The 21,033-nt window shown below is 39.5% G+C and overlaps 1 protein-coding gene across 2 annotated transcripts; it reads right to left on the reverse strand.

Annotated features, from left to right (window-relative positions):
* Positions 1-875: 875 nt before the first annotated feature.
* On the reverse strand, positions 876-19,700 carry si:dkey-261h17.1. 2 transcript variants are annotated; one of them, XM_042005053.1, is made up of 9 exons: positions 19,682-19,700; positions 18,994-19,115; positions 7,768-7,824; positions 7,422-7,651; positions 7,162-7,239; positions 5,141-5,252; positions 4,946-4,998; positions 4,492-4,635; positions 876-2,258 (listed from the first exon to the last, which is right to left on the reverse strand). In XM_042005053.1, exons 2-9 carry the CDS (start codon positions 19,073-19,075, stop codon positions 2,076-2,078), a joined length of 939 nt encoding a protein of 312 aa, XP_041860987.1. In that variant the 5' UTR covers positions 19,076-19,115; positions 19,682-19,700; the 3' UTR covers positions 876-2,075. The 2 variants fall into 2 exon arrangements, with proteins under 2 accessions (XP_041860987.1, XP_041860986.1); XM_042005052.1 differs by lacking the exon at positions 19,682-19,700 and having other exon boundaries at positions 18,994-19,266.
* Positions 19,701-21,033: the final 1,333 nt, after the last annotated feature.

A 21,033-nucleotide genomic window follows, 5' to 3' on the forward strand; every position in this document is an offset into this window, starting at 1 on the left:
CATCCACTGAGATTTACACCTTTTAAATTTGCAGCATGCAGCAGCTGGCTCATCTCAGATTCTTAATGACCACATTTAACTCAATATTTTTATGTCTGTTGTACATGCTTCATGTGCTGCCTTCACCTTGTGACTTATTGTGACAGCAGGGCCTTTTTACGACATGTGAACGGCCTTGAGGAAATATTTTCCTCACAGGGCGTGGAAAGCGACAGGGCCATGTAGGGTAGAGATTCACTCAGAGCTTGATCTTTAGTTAAAAAAGAATTTAAGTGAAGGTAAAACAACAAAAAAGACATGTAATATATATAATTTTAAATGCAATATAAATACATGACAGTGCTGTATATATATGAACATGATGGCAGATGGTTGAAGAACATGAGCTCGGGGATGTTTTCACTGCCACACCCAGGCTGAGAAAGACAAAACAGTGCAAAGTGATGTCATTACTACTGCTTATGTAAACCAGCTGTGCAACCTTATGGGCTGAGTGGGATTTGCATCCAGTGTGTCACAGAACAGATGTGAGTATGCGTGTGTATGTGTGTCTGTACAAAAAAAAAAAAAAACACTGCTCTTTCATGATGATTAATGATGTTTTTTTTTTTTGTTTTTTTTTAATAAAATGAGACTCAACATTTTAAGAAATTATTCTTTTTTTTTATTATTTTTTTGTGTTAAATTCAATTTACACTATAGAGATGCTAGTAAAATGAAACACTGATGCTGGATTTATAGTAACAAAAGGATATTAAATGGATCAAAAGGAGAATCTGATTCAAGGCGTCTATTGTTTGTTTGTTTTCCTTTTCAGAATATCAGATATGCCAGCAGAGAATAAAGTAAATTACAGAACTATCACAGCTCTTGGGTACATTTCTTCATGTTACAACAAGGGTTGAATATTGTTAAGGTGGCACAAATACTAATTTAAGCACAACATGAGTTATAAAATCCAAATATATGGCACACAGAATGAACATAGCAAGTGTACATAGAAATAAAAAAATAAAACACAAGACAAGCATATACAGCTTAGTGAAAAGATAATAACATTGACACATATGAGGACAAAGCTGGCAGTGATAGTTTGTTGGTCAGTCAGTAGAGAGGTTGGTTGGCTTTTAATTAACATTATTTCCATTTCTTCTTATGTTGTTAAAGGAAAAGTGTGTGTAAAGCTTAAATTCTCCTTCCACCTCACTATCAGGACTGACTGCAGCTCGATGAGCTACCAGCTCCGTTTACAAAACTGTACAGTTTTCATGGCTAATGTCACATATACATCCACATTCATCATTCAAACAGTTGCCATCATTCACTCATTATCAAGTACTCATACATACAGTACAATATGCAAGAGAAGCTAAAATGCATGTATTGATATGTACAGCCTATGCACAGTAGAGATGTAAGTATATTTTAACACACACACATTTTTGCACACCTATAGGATGAGAGCCCAATGTGTTTTCTCTCCAACAAGTATGTAAACAGATTTCAAGGCAGTGGGATTTGTTTTCCTCTCTGTCTATTATGAAATTAAATTGAATAACTGTTTTCTGTGCTTGTGTTGTGTTTAGAAGTAGAGGATTTGGTTTGTTTTAAACCAGATGATGTGCAGAGACTCTGCTGGGTTCCAAAGTACATGGCTGTGACTCCAGGGGCTGCAATCATCACAGGAGCCAGTGTTGATTAATGCTTAAAAAAGCAAAAAGAAAAAAAAAAAACCCTCTTCAAACCCAGAACTGCCAATCTCCTTTCTAGTCTCCAGCCTGGCTGCCGTCAACAACACAGGGACTGAGTCTTCGTCATCGTCAACATCATTATTTCTGCCAATTCTGTCATCATCAGACTAGTTTTCCTGATGTTTTTTTTTTATGACACAGCCTAAGGAGGAGTCATGAGGACCCAAACAACAGAAGATTGATGTTTAGGATATTGTTATATTCACCAATGTCCACTTTGCTGTAACCGGAATTTTGTCAGAATTTTTGTTTTAGATATGTATGTGTGTGTATGAATGAATGTGTTTGTGAGAGGAACTGGACTGCAGGTTATGTGGGACTGCTTCACAGCTCCGTGTCTGCTGTCTTGGTGGTGGAGTGGCCGTTGGTAGGAGGAGGAGGAGTCTGGGTCTTGTCAGCCTCGGGGGACTCTCCATTTACACTAGGTTTCTCCTGAGTTTCAGGAGGTGGATTGAGAGGGGCCACAGAGGCAAGGGTGTTCCCCTGGTTTTCTATATCATCCTCGGCCTGCAAAAACAACAAAAATAAAAAATTAATTCAAAGGAAAGTGTAGAAAGTTTTTCCTTTATATAATACTAAGTCTTAAAAGCCAACCCTGGTGATTGGTGCAGCTTATGATATTATTCAACCATAACATTCTAAGTGAACATATCTGAAATGACCCTTTAATTGTTTCTTTTATATATCAGAACAACAATTTTTATTTTGTTTGTAATGCTGATCATGTCCCCTTCAAGCATTCAAGAATGCTCGAGTCTCTCTGGGGTCAATACTAGAGCTTATATTATTGTCTATATGCATCCACTTCACCATACAATAGAGACAAAATATAGCTCTACTGCCATGTTGATGACACCCATATTGGCATACATAAAAAATGTGTTATTATTTCCATAATTAAATTTCTATTCAACAGAAAATCTTACGATTGGTTCAGATAATTTGCAAAATCAGGCTTTTGCTTTTTTAAATCCACTATCAAAAACTTCTGTTCTTAACAACAGTTGAGGTTTTTTCTCTATGTAAATAAACAGCACACCATACAGTATACTCCAAGCTTCAAAGGGAATTTTAGCTAAGTGAATTTTCCTATAAAAAGAAGAAAAAAAATAAAAATAAAAAAAATGAAGGAACACCTTGCAAAGGCACTCTCACCATCCACATGTGCTGGTCAACCAATGAGCTGCTAGCATAACTAGCATTAGCATTTAGTTATGCTAGCCCAATTTAGTTTAGCTTTAATAGTTAAGCTAGCCAAACCCACATTAGTTTAGCTTCCACAGTTATGCTAACCAATGTTAGCTTAGTTTTCACAGCTAAGCTAGCCAAACCTATGTTAATTGAACATGCTATTATTCTAGGTTTAATGATATGTCAACAATTCCCTGTTTTCCTAAATATATAGATTATATTCACAGTTTTAATCATCGATATTTTAACCCATCAAATCCCATCAAATCTCAGTCTTCAAGAGCCACTGTCCTGCAAGTTTTAGTTGTTTCCCTGCTTCAACAGACCTGACTTAAATTAATGGGTCATCATACAAAACCTGACAACAAGCTGTTGGATCCATTTAATTTGAATCAAGTGTGTTGGAGCAGGGAAAGTGGTCTGTGAATTTGAGATCCCTGACCTAGCCTAGCTTATATCAACTGCTAGCAAGCTCTCTGTTTTTAGTCAGTGCAGCTCACGTGGCCTATCAGGTAATGTTATTTACTGTGAAGTCATGATGTATTGTTCCGTTGTTCCCAACACAATTCACTCTTCTTGTTAAACTGAACATTTCCACAATTTTGAATCCTTGTTGAAATGGCTAGGCAATCAGTTCACACCCAAAGTCATGCAGTCATCACAACAACCCTTTAATGACATTCAATTTTTGATTGTTTTTTTTTATTTATTTTTTTATGGTTATATTTTGGTCTTTTAAAATCTGACTGAAAAAGCAATAGATTATGCTAAATGCACCCACCCTACCAAAACAAGTAGGCAACATTAAGGTTGGAATCTGCTGTGATTCCTATTTTGTGCTTCAATATTAAAGTGAACCAATGTTTAGGTCTTTGACCATCTTTGTTGGTGCTACAATGCTTTAGAATATACACTCTTGTTCTCCATTGATATAGGTACTAAAATTGATAAATCATATGTCTAAATATAAACAAACACATCTCTTATGTGGTCTCTGTCATGCAATATTATATATATAATGTTGCAGAGAAACAGCTGTCAGAGGTTTGCATGCATAGGCAGCAGAGAGCAGGGTGTGGGCCTGTGGATGAGGCACACTCTCTCTGTACATTTTCTCTGGTGGCAGGCCAGCAGCATTCTCTAATTAAAACATTGGCAAGCATTTATTTAAAAGGAAATGGTAATGTTTGATTTCAGATGTTGTAATGCATTGCAGTGAAATCCATTTATACAGATTGATTGAGGGTTGTGATTCAATGAAAAAACATGCATTTTCATTATAAAACACATCTACAGGTGATGATAAATAATTCATACTAGAATTACAAATGAACCAATATAAAGATGTCACACAAGCAAATCAGAATTACTGGAAACACAACTGTAGCCAGCATAATGCTGTACCTTCAGGGGAAAATGCTCAATTTTTTTCAACTCACTGTCTTCATCCTGACAAGTAAACATGTAAGCCAGATTCAATTCACAGAGGGAAGACAAGGTCGGCATATTGTACATATATTCATAACAGAGAATAGAAAACTATGCTCACCAGCTTTGCTCCCTTGGTGTCAGGTCTGCGTTGGCATTTGAAGTACCCAACAACAATGGCAGCAGCTGCAAGCAGGCCAGTGATCAGTATTCCCACGAATACAGAGGAACTTGATGATGAAGGGGTCTCAGTCTTCACACCCAGCTACAAGACAGAGAAAAAGTTGTGCCCAAAAGAAAACAATGAATGCATATCAAAATAATCTGTGGGGGTAGAGAAAAGGGGTTTTTAAAAATTGAAAGGCGATTTAATTTAATTCATTGGGACGCTGAGTTAACAGAAATATTAAATTTTTGCAGGTAATGTCCAATGCTTCATTTTCTGGTGATAAAAATGGTAACTTTAGTTGAATATTTTGTATACTAACTGCAAAATAGTATTCAGCAAGTATAGTATGTTATTCTGAATTAGTCAACGTGTATATCAGTGACAGGTTGTCATGGTTACGACTTACCTTGTCTTTCAAATGTTCACTCTGGAGCATTTCAACCAAAGTACTCAGCTTAGCTGCAAGTGCAATGAAATTCAGAAATATGTAATTTCTAATTCAGTGAGTTGTCAAATAAGAATACATGATAAGCATGATGGTTACAACATCTAAATCTGGACATGTATGTATTCTTATAACATGGCTGTCATCAGTACTCACCATCATTGCTGGACATTAGCATCATGTTGCCCTCCTGGAAGATTTCTATATTGCAGTTTTCTATTTGGCACCAGGCTACAGGGTTTTCCTGAATGATGCGTTTTGTTCCATCCTATGAGAAAGAACTTGTATGTGAAAAGGAAAGGCACAAAGACATACTCGTGCTCTTTTCAATACACTCATTACAGAGAAATCAAACTTGTGATTCTATATTTTCCACATCCTCTTTAGCTAGATTTGATGACAAAATACAGCTGAATGGAAAATTTGTTGACCGCACCTCATTTTTCCCATCTTATCCCTAGCTTGTGATATCACCTTCTTGCACAACTCTACGCTCATTGTTTTTCTGTAATGTGATCCAGACGGCTCGCAGTAGCCCCAGAAGATCAGTATGAGTAAAACCAAATCCTCACTAAGTTGGGATTCAGTCCACAGCTGGACTTTACAGAAACTAGCGGATCTTTGAGGGAGTGAACACGAAACACAGGAAGGTGGAATTTAAGCAGAAATCACAGAAACATGTTGGGTTGGATCCTGTATAGTGTCATAGTCTGCTTTCCTTCACATTATCTGACCTCCTGCATTCATAGCTGGATTTTGAGGAGTTGGACAGGTTTTAGCAATGCTAAGGATTTATTTGTTCCATTGAAGCAGACAATGATTTTCAGACAATCATCAGCTGGCTAACAGTCACTTTGGATAGAAGCGTCTGCTAATGGACTGTAGAATAGAATAGAATAGAACAATGTCAACAGCTTAAGATTAAAAACATGATTATTTGAGTAACTCTGGGCAGCTTCAAGAATCTTAACCATATGATCACATTAACTATATATAACATATTTGGTCAAACATTGTATTGTGGTGTGGTGTCATATAAGAAATAGTAGTTTTTCTACTGTGTTTGGGTCATTTCTTTTTTGGAAATAACTTTTCCAGCCTTGGAAAAAACCTGTTTGCATGGCCAGATTATGCTTGTAGTAAGATCTGAATGTCTTTGCAACCCACTTACAGCTAGGCAGCAAGTCTTCTGAGGTAATTGCTCCTCTGAAACATAACAGGCCTCGATAGGCGCATCACAGGCATGCTTCCTGGATTACTTGACACCCGCTCTGAAGCCTTGGCATATCCCATCACTATCAGGAAATTTCTGAAAACCTATTTCCCTGACTTCAATACCTTTAACTGTATCAATATGTCCAAAGTTTGTCCCAAACCTGAATCTAAAGAAACTAACAAAGAAAACAGATGATAATACTATACTTGATAAGAATAAGGAATATTGCTTTGTTTTAATACATTTATACATTTTAAATGAATCTAGTTGTAATCCTGTGCATTTAAACATGTCATCTGATTCCAGGTGCAGCTTTGTGTTTGACATGTCCCTTCTACTCTCCAATGACATCAGCCATCTGAGGTCATGCATTTTCAGCAACATGACATTCAGGCCAAACCTGTCATAAGACTCTGGTGACCTGACTATTTCAGAAAAAGAAATAATTGAATTTAACATTACCTAAGTTCACCCTGCCAAACAGCGATCCCAATCTGAACACAAGATGTTTCTTATACTTTAAGGAATCAGATCTGTGTATTTAAGTCTACCCAGCAGAAGAAACCAGAACCAGTTAAGAGATCATTAAAGGGAGTGGAAACATCAGCCCTCTTCTTCACGTCTTACACCAGGAGTTCAAGATTTACAGTGTTTGAGGAATGTCTGAGAAAAGATCAACCTTTGTCAGAGCCACATTTCAAACTGTAGCTCTTTACGACATATACGTTTACTTCCTTTAAGTGGAGTAAGCCACTTCCTCTGGGTACGAGGTGTAGGGTCAGATAAAGTTCTTGTTCCAGAGAGGAAAGTGGAATCAGCTCTGTCTCCTCTAATTTCACTGCTGTAAATATTGCATGACAAAATCTGCAGCTGTTGGTAGCTTAATATTGCCTGTAGTCTGGTCAGGAAGTAAGGGAATGTAAAAGGAGTTGTAAAAGGCAGAAAAAAAACTTATACTCACACAGTCATCTGTGCTCACTACAGCCTTGAGAGCACTGCTTTTAGAGATTGCCTCTTTTTCAACACACTTCACAACAGGCTGTAGAGACAGAAAGCGAGATCAGGTCGCACTTTGCACGTATTGCTTATGGAAAGTCATCCACTGCCAACATGTGTCACACCAAAAAAAAAAAAAAAGAAATAGCAAAAAAATGCCTGTTTTTACATTAAAAAGTGGGATAAGAGATGCACCAACTGTAGGTGGTACAATCAAGAACTTACGAAAACTTCTTTGACCACGAACACGCCATCCTGGACCTCAGCAGGTACAGTCTTGTCATCGCTTGCAGCAGCCGGAGCTGCAGTGCTGACATCTACCTGGATGTCGTCTACAGCCTGGTGACCTGTAACCTGTGGGGATGCGTTGTCTGCTGGAGAATCAGTAGCCAAAGCAGACTGTCCACTGTCTGGAACAGTCCCAGAAGCACCATCAGCTGGTATGGCAGCAGGTTCTGCAGTGAGAATACAAAGCAAGGTTAATGCTTGTATCTCTATGGTCTCACATTTAAAGAAGCAATGCAACTTCAAAACTTTTAAATGATGTGTCAAAACTGGCTCTGAAGCTGACCTGATGTCTTTGATGCATCCGGTACAACCGTGGCATTATCTTGACACATCACCTCAGCTGCAACAAAGAGGGAAAAAGTAAAAAAGAGACACATTTGGACTTTTACTTGGTAAACGTTGCTCCATGATGCTTGATGTAAATAATGTTACTGAAAGCTACAGAAGCTAGCTGTAAGTTACAGCTGGACCCTTTTTTTAAATTTTGTTTTGTTTTGTTTGTACATTTGCTTCATACTTGAGATTAAAATTTAATTAAAAATATTTGTGGATTTTTTTTCACTGAAAACAAGCAACTTATTTTAATGCTGGGTGCTAAGGAACTATCATTGCTGCAGGTCAAATTGTCATGGTTTTGGTTTTAAATTTAAAGTTGTTTTTTGTTTTTTTTTTCTTGTTTTGGTTTATTCTGGAGGTTATCTTCCCATTTATGTCCTGTTATGCTTTTCTTCCTGTTTGTCCTGCTCTCTGATTGTATTGATGGTTTCCGTGCATATCATGTGTTGCATTCCATCTGGGCTTGGAGGTCAAGATTTCTGAGTTCACAATAGGAAAAATCAACACGAACGCATGAAGTCACATTTCCAACATGGAAAGTTGGAGCAACCTTGTCAGCCCAGACTTCATAATCCACTATAGCTGCCTCGGGCATTAAAATGATGATAGCTGCAGCTGTTGCACCTCTCAGTCAAACCACAGATAATCACTTATCAAACTGACTGAGTAGTTATCATTAGGAACACCAGCCGATAAAAATATAATATATTATATGTGTCAGTTCACAACAAATTAATCTCAGGGCAATTTACAGCTAAAAGCAATTAAAGCCAATTCATTGGGCTCCAATCAGTGTTCACACAAGCCACTTCATAAAAAAATAATAGCCTTGCAAAGACAAAGTATATGTGATTTATTAAGACAAATTAACAGAAGGGCTAACGAACAGTTTATTAATGCAGCTATGACCTCTGATTCCCTGAGTCAGAAATCAGACTTGGTGGGCCACTTCAGCTGATCTTGCCTACAAGAAACGTCTGAATCCAAATATAAACCAATCCAATATAAACCCACCACTGATCATAATTATAACCTAACACAAAGTGCTCATTGTGTACACAAACCAAATCAGAGAGCAAAACTAAAGTAGCTTAATCCTGTTTATTGTAGCACACGGGTAGGTTTATGCACTTTCTAACTTATGCAGCAACTTTTGTTCTGTTCTCCCAAGACATTATCTTATTTGCAATTATCAGGAATAACTTAGACTTGCAAACAAAGACAATATCTACTGCTTGGGGAAAAGAACCGGTGCCTGTGGCTAACCAAATTATGATGGATGATTTGCAAAAGCACCACAGACATATCTAAATGAAATCCAGTTGCAGCACTTTTGAAATTGATTCAGCTCACTTCATAGGAACTATTTGGAAATTAAAATAACTTTATGAACAAGATCAGCAATCTTAGATTTTTTATTGATTAACTGAAGGTTAGCTTTAGCATTGTGCAAAGAAGAAGTACCCATATGTATTTATCACTTGATTTCTGGATTAAGGTTTGTGTGAATGAGGTCAGGAGCAGCTTGTCCTGATGATTCAAAGTTTTATACCCAACCCAATTTAGCACATGTTGTCAATGGCAATATTAAGTAGGCACATATGAGCTTATTCTCACTGTCTGCTGCTTGTGTAAATCAGCAGCCTGGTCAGGAGGGCTCGACCTCACGATCACACGTCCATCTTCTGGGAAACATACAGTAAATATTTCAGAACTAAGTTAGGTGGGGTAAAGATGTAACAAGACTAAAAAGCTTTTCCTTACTTGCTTACTTACTCAGAAAAGCATTTCCTAACTTCTTGTCCAACAACTGCAGACTCTTTTAAACTGTGCCCATCTATGAATGCGTGCTATGATACAGTTCTATTTAGCTAGAGGACCACACACAGACTCTTTGTAATACAGCCACAGCCATGAGGAGAACTGAGGCAGCATCAGGATCAGGGATCACCCAATTCACCCTGCTCCAACCTTTTTCAACACTCACCAACTGCAACGTGTAAACAGCTTCAAATCTGACCAAAACTATGTGTCTGGCCACCATTATTTAGTTAATCATGCTTATGTAAATGCAGTGGAATCAAAAGTTTAGTGTAAGTTTGCAATCCCAGTAAACACCCTCCTCAGTTTGGAATCTTAAAACCACAAACAAAAGGTAGGGTTTCATCCATTTTTCTGAGTGGCCACCATGGTCTATCATACCAGTGTATGTAACCATACTCAAGTGTGTTTTACCTCAAAGTTGGAGGCAACTAACTGAGTATTGTTTAAAGTGCTGGTTAACTGTTGAGATAGATATTAATCCTAATGTTTAACTGTAGTATAAGGACCTGTTTTGTTGAATACAGTGATAATGTGGGGAGAATTAGAACGTTTCTGAGGATAGATTGAATCTGGTCAATCTCTAAGCCATCCGTATTATATGAAATATATGTTATCTATGAGTATTCATGGCTTTTTAAGTTTTTTTTAACTAGAAACCTTTTCACCTTCTAAAACATGCCTGATGTTACCATGTTGAAATTCCCATTTTTACACACAGTAGCTCTCCACCACCGTGGACACAGCCACCTCAGACAGCTGTGTGAAAAATCTCACTGTATTTCCAGCCAGGACCCTCCTCCTCCCAGCATCAACATGAACCCACAGAACCTGCAGTCTCAACACAAACACAGGCAAACATACATAACACGACTCCACCATAAACACAACCTTGGCCTCACTCCAGGGGAGTTTTTAGTGGGGGTCACGGAGCGCAAAGCCAAGGCTGAACGTTGTGTAACCTCTGGGTTCCAGTTAAATCTAGCAACTCCTCTTGCTCCTGGGCTACATCAAGTGGATTTCCTGCCCTGGCTGTCCTCCTTGAAGCCTTTTTTTAAGCCTGGGTGTTCTGGGATTTGATGAGGCATGTAACCATGCCAGATGTAAGAGCTAAATCACAAGTTAAAGAGGAGGAAAAAAAATCAGGGCTCTGGCTGGTGTGTGACTGACTAGATAAGGGCAGGACAATGGCAGAAACCTAATGTGCAAAATGATGAGTAAAATCTGCCCTCTGACACATTTAAAGGAGTTTCAAAGCACCAGATAGGCTGTTAATTCTCTTAATGCCATAATAAACAACAACTAAAATCAGTTTAACTTTAAACATGTTACATATCAGGTCAAAAATAAAGCAGTGGAGGTACTGTTAAGAATTTCACAGCCAACTGTAGCGGATAATATGGAGAAACTGATTACAGGAAGAGATGCCACATCTAAATTAACAACCCTGTATTGCAGATCATTACTCATTACTGTTGGAATAACTGCGTCAGAAGGTGAATCATTTATTTTCAAGCTTCTACAGACGGCAGAGGTTGCAGGTCGAAGGAGGAAGGCATTTCTTATCATCAGCTCACATTTTCATCAAAACTAAACATGATGCTTTAAGAAATGGGTCCTTTCTTTCCTTCCAGACTAGCTCACTTCAACCCTCCTCCTCACTTGGGAAAACCATCAACCTCCCCTGAAAAAACTGTCAGATGCAGCAGCATCAGTTTATGAGCACTGCTCTAACCACAGCTAAAAAATGCAGAAGATCTTGCTCTCTCCAGGGGGAGGAGAGTCTAAAATACAGACAGTGTAAAAGTTTACCAAGTGTTATTAACTTTGGACATTGCATATGTTCATCTTTTGGTCCTAAATGAAGTATAAAATCAATAAACTCACATTTAGCCAAAACTATTCTTGGTTGCAGAAGATGATTTGTCTGCTCCTTTTAGGGATGGGCATATCAATACTCTGGTGTTAAAACTTTAATATCTAATAAGATACAACTGTGCTGATACAAAACATGCAATTTGTTTTCACTAATGACCATTTTAGGCAATAAAATTACACGCAAAACCCAGCCATGGTTTAATCCTTCACCGTGGAAAAACATTTAAACAATCCTTTATTATTCTGTGTTCTAGTTTATTATTTAAAAAAAAATATATGTATATGTTTTATAACACATTTATGAGCATTTCTTTCCAGTACATATGTTCATGAACTTTGTTCAAATTTCATTATGTCCTTGCAATATTGATATTAATGCACACTGTACAATCATGTGATTTTCCTTTAAGGGACAAGAAGTATTGGTATTAGTATAAGTACTGATAAAAGTAGCACATACTAATGGTATTGTATCGAGAGGAAAAAGCTCCCTTGTTCCCTTGCTGTATTCTATCTGCAAGTAGCAGCAGTCAGGCAAACTATGAGCTTAAGGCTATGTCCACACGGCAGCGAAGCCGGTTCAGGTGGCGAAAACTAGGAGAACAGCTTCAACATCCCCACAACACTGCTTTAGAACATACTACAGGCTGTAGGGGGTGCTAAAGAGTAACACGCCAAAGCTAGAGAAAAACAACGCATGTGCAGATAAAGGCTCACTTTATCTGTTGCAGGAAGTACACATCAGAAGCAGAGAAGAGAAGATGGCTGAGGATTCACAGCGAAGCAAAAGAGAAACATTTATTTGGACTAATGAAGAAGTTGAGCTTCTTCAAAAAATACTTGACTACAAAGCATTAAAAACTCGAGGAAGGGTGGATTAGGATTGGGGATTGGGATTGGTCGCATGCTCGTCACATCGACGTCATATCCTCGAGTTGTGCGGTTTCGCTGTCCGCACAGTACCGCAGACGGTAGAGGACTCAAACCGATCCACTTTGGTACGTGGCTTCACACATGGTCGGTTTCATGGAGGCTAATCTCTGGCTTCGTGGGGATGAAAGGGTGGTTTGCTAAAATACGTTTGCGGTTTTGCTGCAATCCGGCGTCGTGGGGACGGCCCCTAAGATTTGAGCATTGGTGCTATCTGGGCCCAAAGTTGAAGATGTCCTAACAATGGGTCACACTCGTCCACAGCCTTTTCTATCCTCTCCCTTTAGCGTAGCAGCTCATTGTCGCTGCCATTCCTGCTTTTGAATCTAGGTCGGGGAAGAAGCAGGAAATTATTGCGAAAACAAACACTGTCACACCTGATTAAATGGCTGCAGTTGAAGGATGCGAGCAGGAGACAGCGGTTCTTTACTTATAACTTGTGGTATTTGAGGATGAGGCCTGTTTCCTCCCTGGGGAGACTGGGGAGGAGGCCTAGAGAAGGAAAGAAGAGAAGGAGGGTGGGGGTGTGAGTGACGCAGCTGCAATAAGTCTCTTCAGGGAGCCTTACTGAGAGTTACTGGACTCTACTTTGAACTCATGCAAAAGGGAGAAAAGCTTCAGCCCTACATCTTGGGACTTGGACTAAGCCTCCACCCTGACTGCAGGGACAACACCTTGGATGTCATAATGAGCCACACCTTCATTCCTTCACTTGAGTGTTCACAGAGGACACCAAAGTCACTTCATTTCTGCTCCCTTTTCCCTGTTCACAGAAAGTTTAGCTAACGTTTGGACATCATGCAGTCTCATAGAGCCTTAAGGACGTTATGGGAATCTGAAATGATCTACAAAGATAACTTTAAACTACATAAATACTGGTATTTGTTATTTATATTCAACTGGATGCACTGACTGATAAAAGATTCACAACTAGTGCAGTTGCAGTAGAAGTAGCATAAATTCTTTGAAATTCAAACCTCCACTTGTAAATAGTGTGGAAGCAGAGGATAACACCACTTTCAAATCTTTCCGTAAATGCAGTGCAGTCCATTTAATGGCTATTTGCTGCAGAGACCATCTCTAAAGAATTCATCCCAAGAATTCCATTCCCCGAACACGAGAACTATTTTTGTTTCTGGACGGTCGGGTGGCAAAAGTTGACATTTTTTCCATCCTGCCCACACCCTTTGTGTTTTCAAACAAAACATGCGATAATTTGGAGGGGAAAAAAATTAAAAGGAATTAATAAGCGTGTTGAAATGGTATCTGTGCACATCCTATGACAGGATGTTGCTGTCACGGCATGTGTTGACCTCTTGGAACTGCAGAGGCAAACATGATGGGCGTTAGAGATAACACAATCCACCAGGCTCACGCCCCTGGAGTAGAATGGCAATCACACTAACTGTCACTGGGATACAATGCAGGAACTGTCCACTAATGAGAAAATTTGGTTTAAATTAATTATATTGCATTTCTCTTTTACCCAGACCTAATTTTCCTCTGCTCTCTGTATGTTAAATCTAATTCTGAAAGCACTGGGGAGAAAAGCAAAACTGAAATTAAAACACTACTTTGTGATTGCAGTCGGCCACTGACTACTGTTTTTATTCCGTCTTTAATTTGCTCATTAAAATAGTTTGAGAAGGGCAGTGAAACTAAAAACCGGCTTTCCAAACAGTCCGTTTTTTGTGGGTTAGAAACTGGAAACACCAGCTGCTTGGGGAAGCTGCTAACTGCTCTCCGCTCTGTGTCAGAATCGGCGTCAACAGATGTCCAACGACCGATTCCAGCTGCTGTTTTAAGATGCTTTGTGGGGAAAGAGGTTGAATAAAGATACTGGAACCTTTAGCAATCTGGTTCTGTAGTGGAAATAAACTGAAACAGGAAGATAAAAAAGATCTGACAACCTTTCAGATATTACTGATGATAAGTCTTGGAAGAGATCCTGTTCATACATGTGCACACATGTGGGCCCAGTGAATGAGTTGTACCTTAAAGAAAGGCGAAGGGCACGATCTTGTGTTTTCAATTAGGATGTAAAAAGCTTGCCTTTAAAAAACAATTTGCTGTGTGTTAATTACCAGGAGCCATTGCGCTGGCAGTCAAAGGGCCCCAGAGAGGGCTCATTAAGTGTTTTTATTTCCCAGGGTAAACAGTATAACCCTCCATGAGGACAACACAGCTCAGATATCTAACATAGATTATGTGATTTGCACATGTTTTTTGTTTATCTTGACATTATAACAAATCTGGATCAAAAGACCTGTTGTTAAAACTTTGTCAAAGTGGGAGGATGGTGTTGCTAGGTAACATCAAGGCCATTTTTTAGCTGTTCTTTTACATCTGAGCTGAGATGTCTGGAGTTTATTGTCCTCTGTGCAACTTTCATCTGCAAATTTGTCGGGGCTGAAAATGAAGGAGGTGAACAGAGAAGAACCCCACCACCACCACCACCACCTTTTTTTTCTTAATGCTGGTTAAAACCCAACAGCTGTAAAATTGCAGCAGGGTGCCAGAAGAACAAGGAACAATAAGCTTACCAGAACAGCAGTAATTGCAGAAAGGAAGGCTTGAATGCAAGCATGGCCTCTGGTTTTCATTAGCTTTGTTTCGCAAGGTAAATATTGTTGCTAGACGGTCTGTTTCACTAAGCTGACTCCTTTCGTGGATGATCATTAGGTCAGAGGCGACAGTGCTTTTGCTGTCTTATCATTATTTAGTTTTTTTTTTTTCTTTTTTTCTTGGCATCAAAAGAAGAAAATTCAGAAAGAGGAAACATATTTTATAATGCATTTCCCATGTCTCCTAGCTGTATAGTGACCAGGCTTTCACATCCAAAAGACACTTAAGTATATGTTAGTTTGACAGAACGCAGGCTCTGGGGTTAATTACTTTTCTCATATTGCATCACATCCATAAGTTGGGGGCCAAGTGGACACACACCCTTGCCTGACATAAGAAGACTATCTGCCAAGGCTTATGTAAAAGACCAACGCCCTCCAGAAGACGTGACTTAAACTGTAACATCATAATTTCAGATTGAAAGAATGCTGGCGAATGCTGACTGAGGGCATGAGAAAGAGAGTAGCCATATTTTGCCAGTGTTTTCATTGGCTGCTGCTACAGTGCAATCTCAATCTCTCTAGAATTTGAACTTACTGAGGCTAATTAAGCAGGTGTGTGCCACACAAGGTTAACTACTGAGTTCTTGCATGTGTGCACATCAGTTCTTTGAGTCTTCTAAACATGAGAAGAAACCTTGGTTGACTCGTTTCAATTAGCAGTTGTCACAGTGTATTCTGATCTGCCCGAGGCCGTGACTTAGCAACAGGAGGAGTCATTGAAGAGGACAAGCTGAAATAAGCGAGACAAGATGTTTTTCTCTTTTGGTGCGGGTTTTCCCCTGAATAGTGAGAGTCTTGAGAGAAAGAGAGAGAGAGAGAGAGAGAGAGAGAGAGAGAGAGAGAGAGAGAGAGAGAGAGAGAGAGAGAGATGGCTTTAAACATACTCTAAGAGGCGTTGAATGACATCACCCAACTTTGGCCAAGCATGCCCATTTCAGGGCTGCATATTTGCACGCCTGTGTAACTACTGAGTGATAGCCATGGGATGTGGGAATACAAACCAAATCTGTTTGCTGGAGAGTTGGGATAATTGACCTGCTTATATGTGGTTAAGGTGTTTCAGCAAAGGTTTGCTCTGCATCTCTCTGTATGTTTGTTCTTCTTGCCACAAATTTAACTGCAGCGAGCCAAAACACCACAACCAACTTTTTCTAATACGTTATTGGTCCACTAAAATAAAAACAGCTCCGACTGCTCTAAGAGTCCTAAAAGCGCCCTGAGGCATCGGGCATTAAAAAGGTCAACACTTGATCCTTTAAGTCCTGCAAAGTTTTGGATTTCAGCTGCTGCAGATCAAGCATGTTTCAGCACGTCTACCCGATCCCATTGTGAGTTAACAGTTTTCCCCACTCTGGACCACTTTTAGGAGGGAAACGCCCCTACTGACCAGGAGCTCCTCAAACAACTCTTCATGTTTTGATAACACACTATCCAGCTGTTTGGCCATATAGCTGAACCAGTATATTATACTTATAATTGCACGATTTTTAAGAGGTGTTCAGCCGTATTTGCTCCAGTAAAATAAATTTACCTTAGAAAATGTAAGGGAGACTGTCTGAAATTTGTCCAGCCTACATTAATAACTATGACATATTTTAGGTGGGTGAATTTTATAGTCAGGTTTTACTGTTGTACCTTTGTCGGGCTGCTACTCAGTCTGATAAGACATAGACTGACCCATAACAGTTCCATAAAAGGAGCCAGACACATAAAGATGGACAACAAGGCAAAACTCTGCATTTGTCAGTGGTTCGACAAAGAGTCTTTCTTCATGTTGATCAAAACAACCATAATGGAGCATGAAACATTCAAACTGTCTGTGTCTCTGAATGACTATTGACGTCATCAGGCCACTCTTCTGACCCCTATACAGCACCACAGCATCCACATAGGCCTAAATTGTTAAAAGCAGTCAATGAGACAACAAAAGTCTCTTGTGACCGGTGGTAAGGAGGTCAAGCAAACCGTATTTAAACAATAACCAAAATAGCAACAGACGGTCAACATGGAATTCCAGAAGTGCTGGGATGACGATACAATGGTCCGTTGCACATATGAGCCATATGTAACGATGCCTTTGCAAACTCACACCACAGTGCCAGTTGTCCACATGTTTCAGCAATGTATCAGGTGTGTGCGATTGCAGCTCCACTGTTTTAGGGTGTGTCAGCCACACCCTTTGTCATACTCTTAAAGTAGCAATTAGAAACTTAGTATGTTTGTGGACGTTTGAACACATTCATGAAACTTACAGCTCTGCACAAAAGCCTTCAATCACCACTCATTTCTTAAATTTTTGCTTCAAATTTTGAAATTTCTGGCTCGTGAATAAGTCTGGGTAGGTTTGGAAAGAGGTGCAACAGTGATTGCAGACAGACTTCTGTAAAACTGTAGGAGGCTCTGTCATGGTATGGGGGCTGCAAATCTGGTAAACGGTGATGGTTTTATGTACACAGATGTGCAGGGTGCTTTTTGTTGACTACAAGTTGCCATTTTGAAAATGTCTGACTGGCAAAGGCCAAGTTTTTTCAGCATGGGAATATTGCAAATCTGTAAATAATTAAAGTAAAAACAAAACAATGTCTGAGTTGTTTGCCTTTCTGTAAATTTGTCTATAGATTTGTGGCTCATATATCATCTCTCAGACCCAGTTTCTCATTTGTTCGTGGATGCTCAGCATTTTCTGAGATCTATTATCTTCATTTGAAGTCATATACTTTTATCATTTTGGTCTGTTTTGCTGTTTTTCTGGGTTAATGAACTTTTTGGAGACATTTTCTCTTCATCCAAGTTGACCTGAAAGGTACAGAGGCAAAATTAAAGCTCTGTGAGTATGAAGGCCATTTGAGGTAAGTTTGTTATTAGGGATGTTGGGCAGCTTCAATGAAGAAGTGACTTGACTTGACGGGGAGTACCCAAAGTAATTAGATTTCCATGTAAATCTAATTACCATCTGCTATGCTGCTGCAGAGGGTTTCTGGTATGCCTTTTATTGCACAAAACTATGAACATGTTCTGCCGTCTCAAGATATTTTCCCTTTAAAGTAAAGGCTTAGTTATTTCCATCAGTCTGGGATATTCCTTCTTGTCTTCTCAAGGTCAGTCCCAACATTTACTGCCCAAGCGACCGTAGATGAAGCCTTCTGCTCTGCAGAAGTCGTTACAACGTATCGTACTAGAACTACTCCCGCTTTACAACTGGCGAGGCTGCAGGGCCATCCAAGCCACACATCACCCTGCAATTAGCATCAGGCCTCATATAGATTTGGATCGGACTACCCGGTGAGCGCACACACATGTGTGCACACACTTACAGTTTGCAGATCAGAGAAGAGCACATTTTGGGAGGGAACTATTTTTTGCTTTGTGTTGAGTTCACATATGTTTTGTGGCCACTCTGTGATATGTTGCACCACAGCAGCTCACACACACTCACATGGGCATGATGTATTTTTTGTAATTAAGTACAGATGCAGTTAAACAGTAAAGATATTAGAAAAAAATAAATATGTCAAAATACAAACAAATTAATCTAAATGTGGAGATTGTGGTGTGTGTGTGAAGCTTAATTTGTTTCACACACATTCAAATACATCTTTGCTCCACCCAGACAGGATGATTCTCCACTACTGAGCAGTTCCTTTGTGTCTGCAGCCATACCACCCCCATGCACACTCCTTTGCATCTGTGTGCAAACCCATGGTACAATACATAAAAGCAAATACCAGCTACTATATAAAATAATATTAGCCTATTACAGTACAATATTACAATAATTTAGAGGCAAATACAAACAAACAAAAAAAAAAAAAATAGGTAAGAAATATAAAAAGAATTTAATCTCACACACATCATAAAGCCCAATGTGGATCCATGAACTACTTGAGGAGTGAATTAACTGGTAGAAAAGCACTCACCACTAAACAATAGAGCGCAGAGCAGCACAACTCCAGCCATGCTCCTGCACAGCCCATTCATTCTCCACATGGATGCAGCCATCCTCTCAGCTCAGTCTCTGCGCAGCTGGCGGGACCGTGTGCTAAAGCAAAAAAAAAAAAAAAAAAAAAAGTGTGGGAAGTGAAGGCAAGCTGGAGGGTCGGTGGGAGTCGGAGGTTTCCTGTGAGGTCTGAGTGAGCGGGACAGACAAGAAGGATAAAGCCTGGCTGGTGTTCTGTGTCTCTTTATATGGCTTCTCTCCTTCAGCCTCCCTCTCTGTGCTCTTTCCACACCCCTTTCCTAACTGCCTCATGTTAACCCATTTCCCCCAAAGCAACTGTCCCTGTTTCCTCCCTTTACCCTGTGTGTGTGTGTGTGCATATGTAGAGCAGGAATAAGTGTGTGATAATGAGAAATTTGACAACAGATGCAGTTTTTTTTTATTGGTTTAAGTTTTCTTTACTGAAAATAATTATACCAATAAAAACTAAGTTTGTCACGACTGTTTTCAGTTTGACTTTGTTACGATTTACAAAAGCTGCTCAGAAAGCTCAATATTTACATTTTTACTAAAGAAAATGCACTTGGTAAACAGGGAGATCTCTTCATTCTAACATGATGTGTACTTACGCAGCTGAGAAGCTAGTAAAAGCACATGGCGTCACTCACAAAGCTTGGCTGCAGTTTTTGTGCGTCCCTGGACAGAAGATCAGTGTCCAACGGTGAGTCATCCATAGAGTTGCGCAAGTACACACACATGCTTACAGTACATAACACATGCTGTGAGACACATGTGCTGGCCTCATATACCAATCACACACATGTTATCAGCAGAAAATGGCAAGCTGTGGGCCTGATGTGTTGGAGCGTGATGAGGGGCGTTTACTGGGCATGTTCACACAGACATGTGTTGTTCCAGAGATCCAGGCAGGCCACATCTGGAAGCACTGCAGTCCCACTGCTGGGTTTCTGAGGTCTGCCTGGAGACTCGTCCATCAAACAATGCAACCATATGAGGACAAAGCGAGCCAAGTTCTGGCTGGTGTCTACAGTATGTTTTCACACCAGATTCTTTTTCTAAAACAGAACTTGAAATCGTCCACAATTCATTAAAAAACTGAAGCTGTGACGCAAAAGGTTTTAAAAAAAAGGTTTAACTGTTATCGAACTTTGAATTTTTGATCATTTCCTTTTAAGTATTTATTAGAAAATTGTGAGAAAGCAGTTTTTTGTTTGCTTTTTTTTAAATAAGGCATGACATTTGCCTGTAACATGAGTGGTCAAAGTTTTTGGAAAAAGATTAACATATTAAAACTTAATTGACAAAGACAGTTCAATAAATGTGTATTCATCTGGCAACTCCCAGTCAGTCTGTTGTGTCCTTGGGTAAGACACTTTACATGTCGGCATCGCTGGTGTATGAATGTTCGGTGTTGGTTGGAGAGGCCGTTGGGGCGTTCTAGTTGTAAGAGATGCGTGGAATTCCATCTCTTTAGCAACTTCCTCCAGCTCCTCCTTGGGGATCCATGGCTGCTCCTAGTTCACCTGGGGCATGATGTCTTCAGTGCTACACTTTTGTTGTTTGCTAGTTTCTTTGCACAAATCAAGCTTAAACCAGCGTTGTTGTTACTGACTAGAAATTTATCTATTCATGCAGAATTACATTGTATTTTTCTCTGGAGTCAGTGCAGAAAGGCTGAAGAGACGTGGGTTGCAGACCCCTGCCCTAGAAGAAAGCATCCAGAGGAGATCCTTATCTGGTCCTTGAATCAGCTCAAGTATCAGGATGCAGAGTACTCTGGGCAAGTCACCAATCTCTTAAAGGCCCAAAACACACAAATAAGATAAACAGCCAAGAATTGAAATCTAGAATTTAGATTTAGTTTTAAATTTTGAATAACCATTTAATCTAACATGCATGTTTTTTGATTGTGTGAGTGGTGGTAGGTTGGAGTGAGAGCTGAAGAGATGGATTGGGGCTTCATCAGCAGTAGTGAGGGCTCTGTCTGCACCGGTCTGTT

Source organism: Melanotaenia boesemani, chromosome 13 (assembly GCF_017639745.1).
Source record: "Melanotaenia boesemani isolate fMelBoe1 chromosome 13, fMelBoe1.pri, whole genome shotgun sequence".
NCBI classification, from domain to species: Eukaryota; Metazoa; Chordata; class Actinopteri; order Atheriniformes; family Melanotaeniidae; genus Melanotaenia; species Melanotaenia boesemani.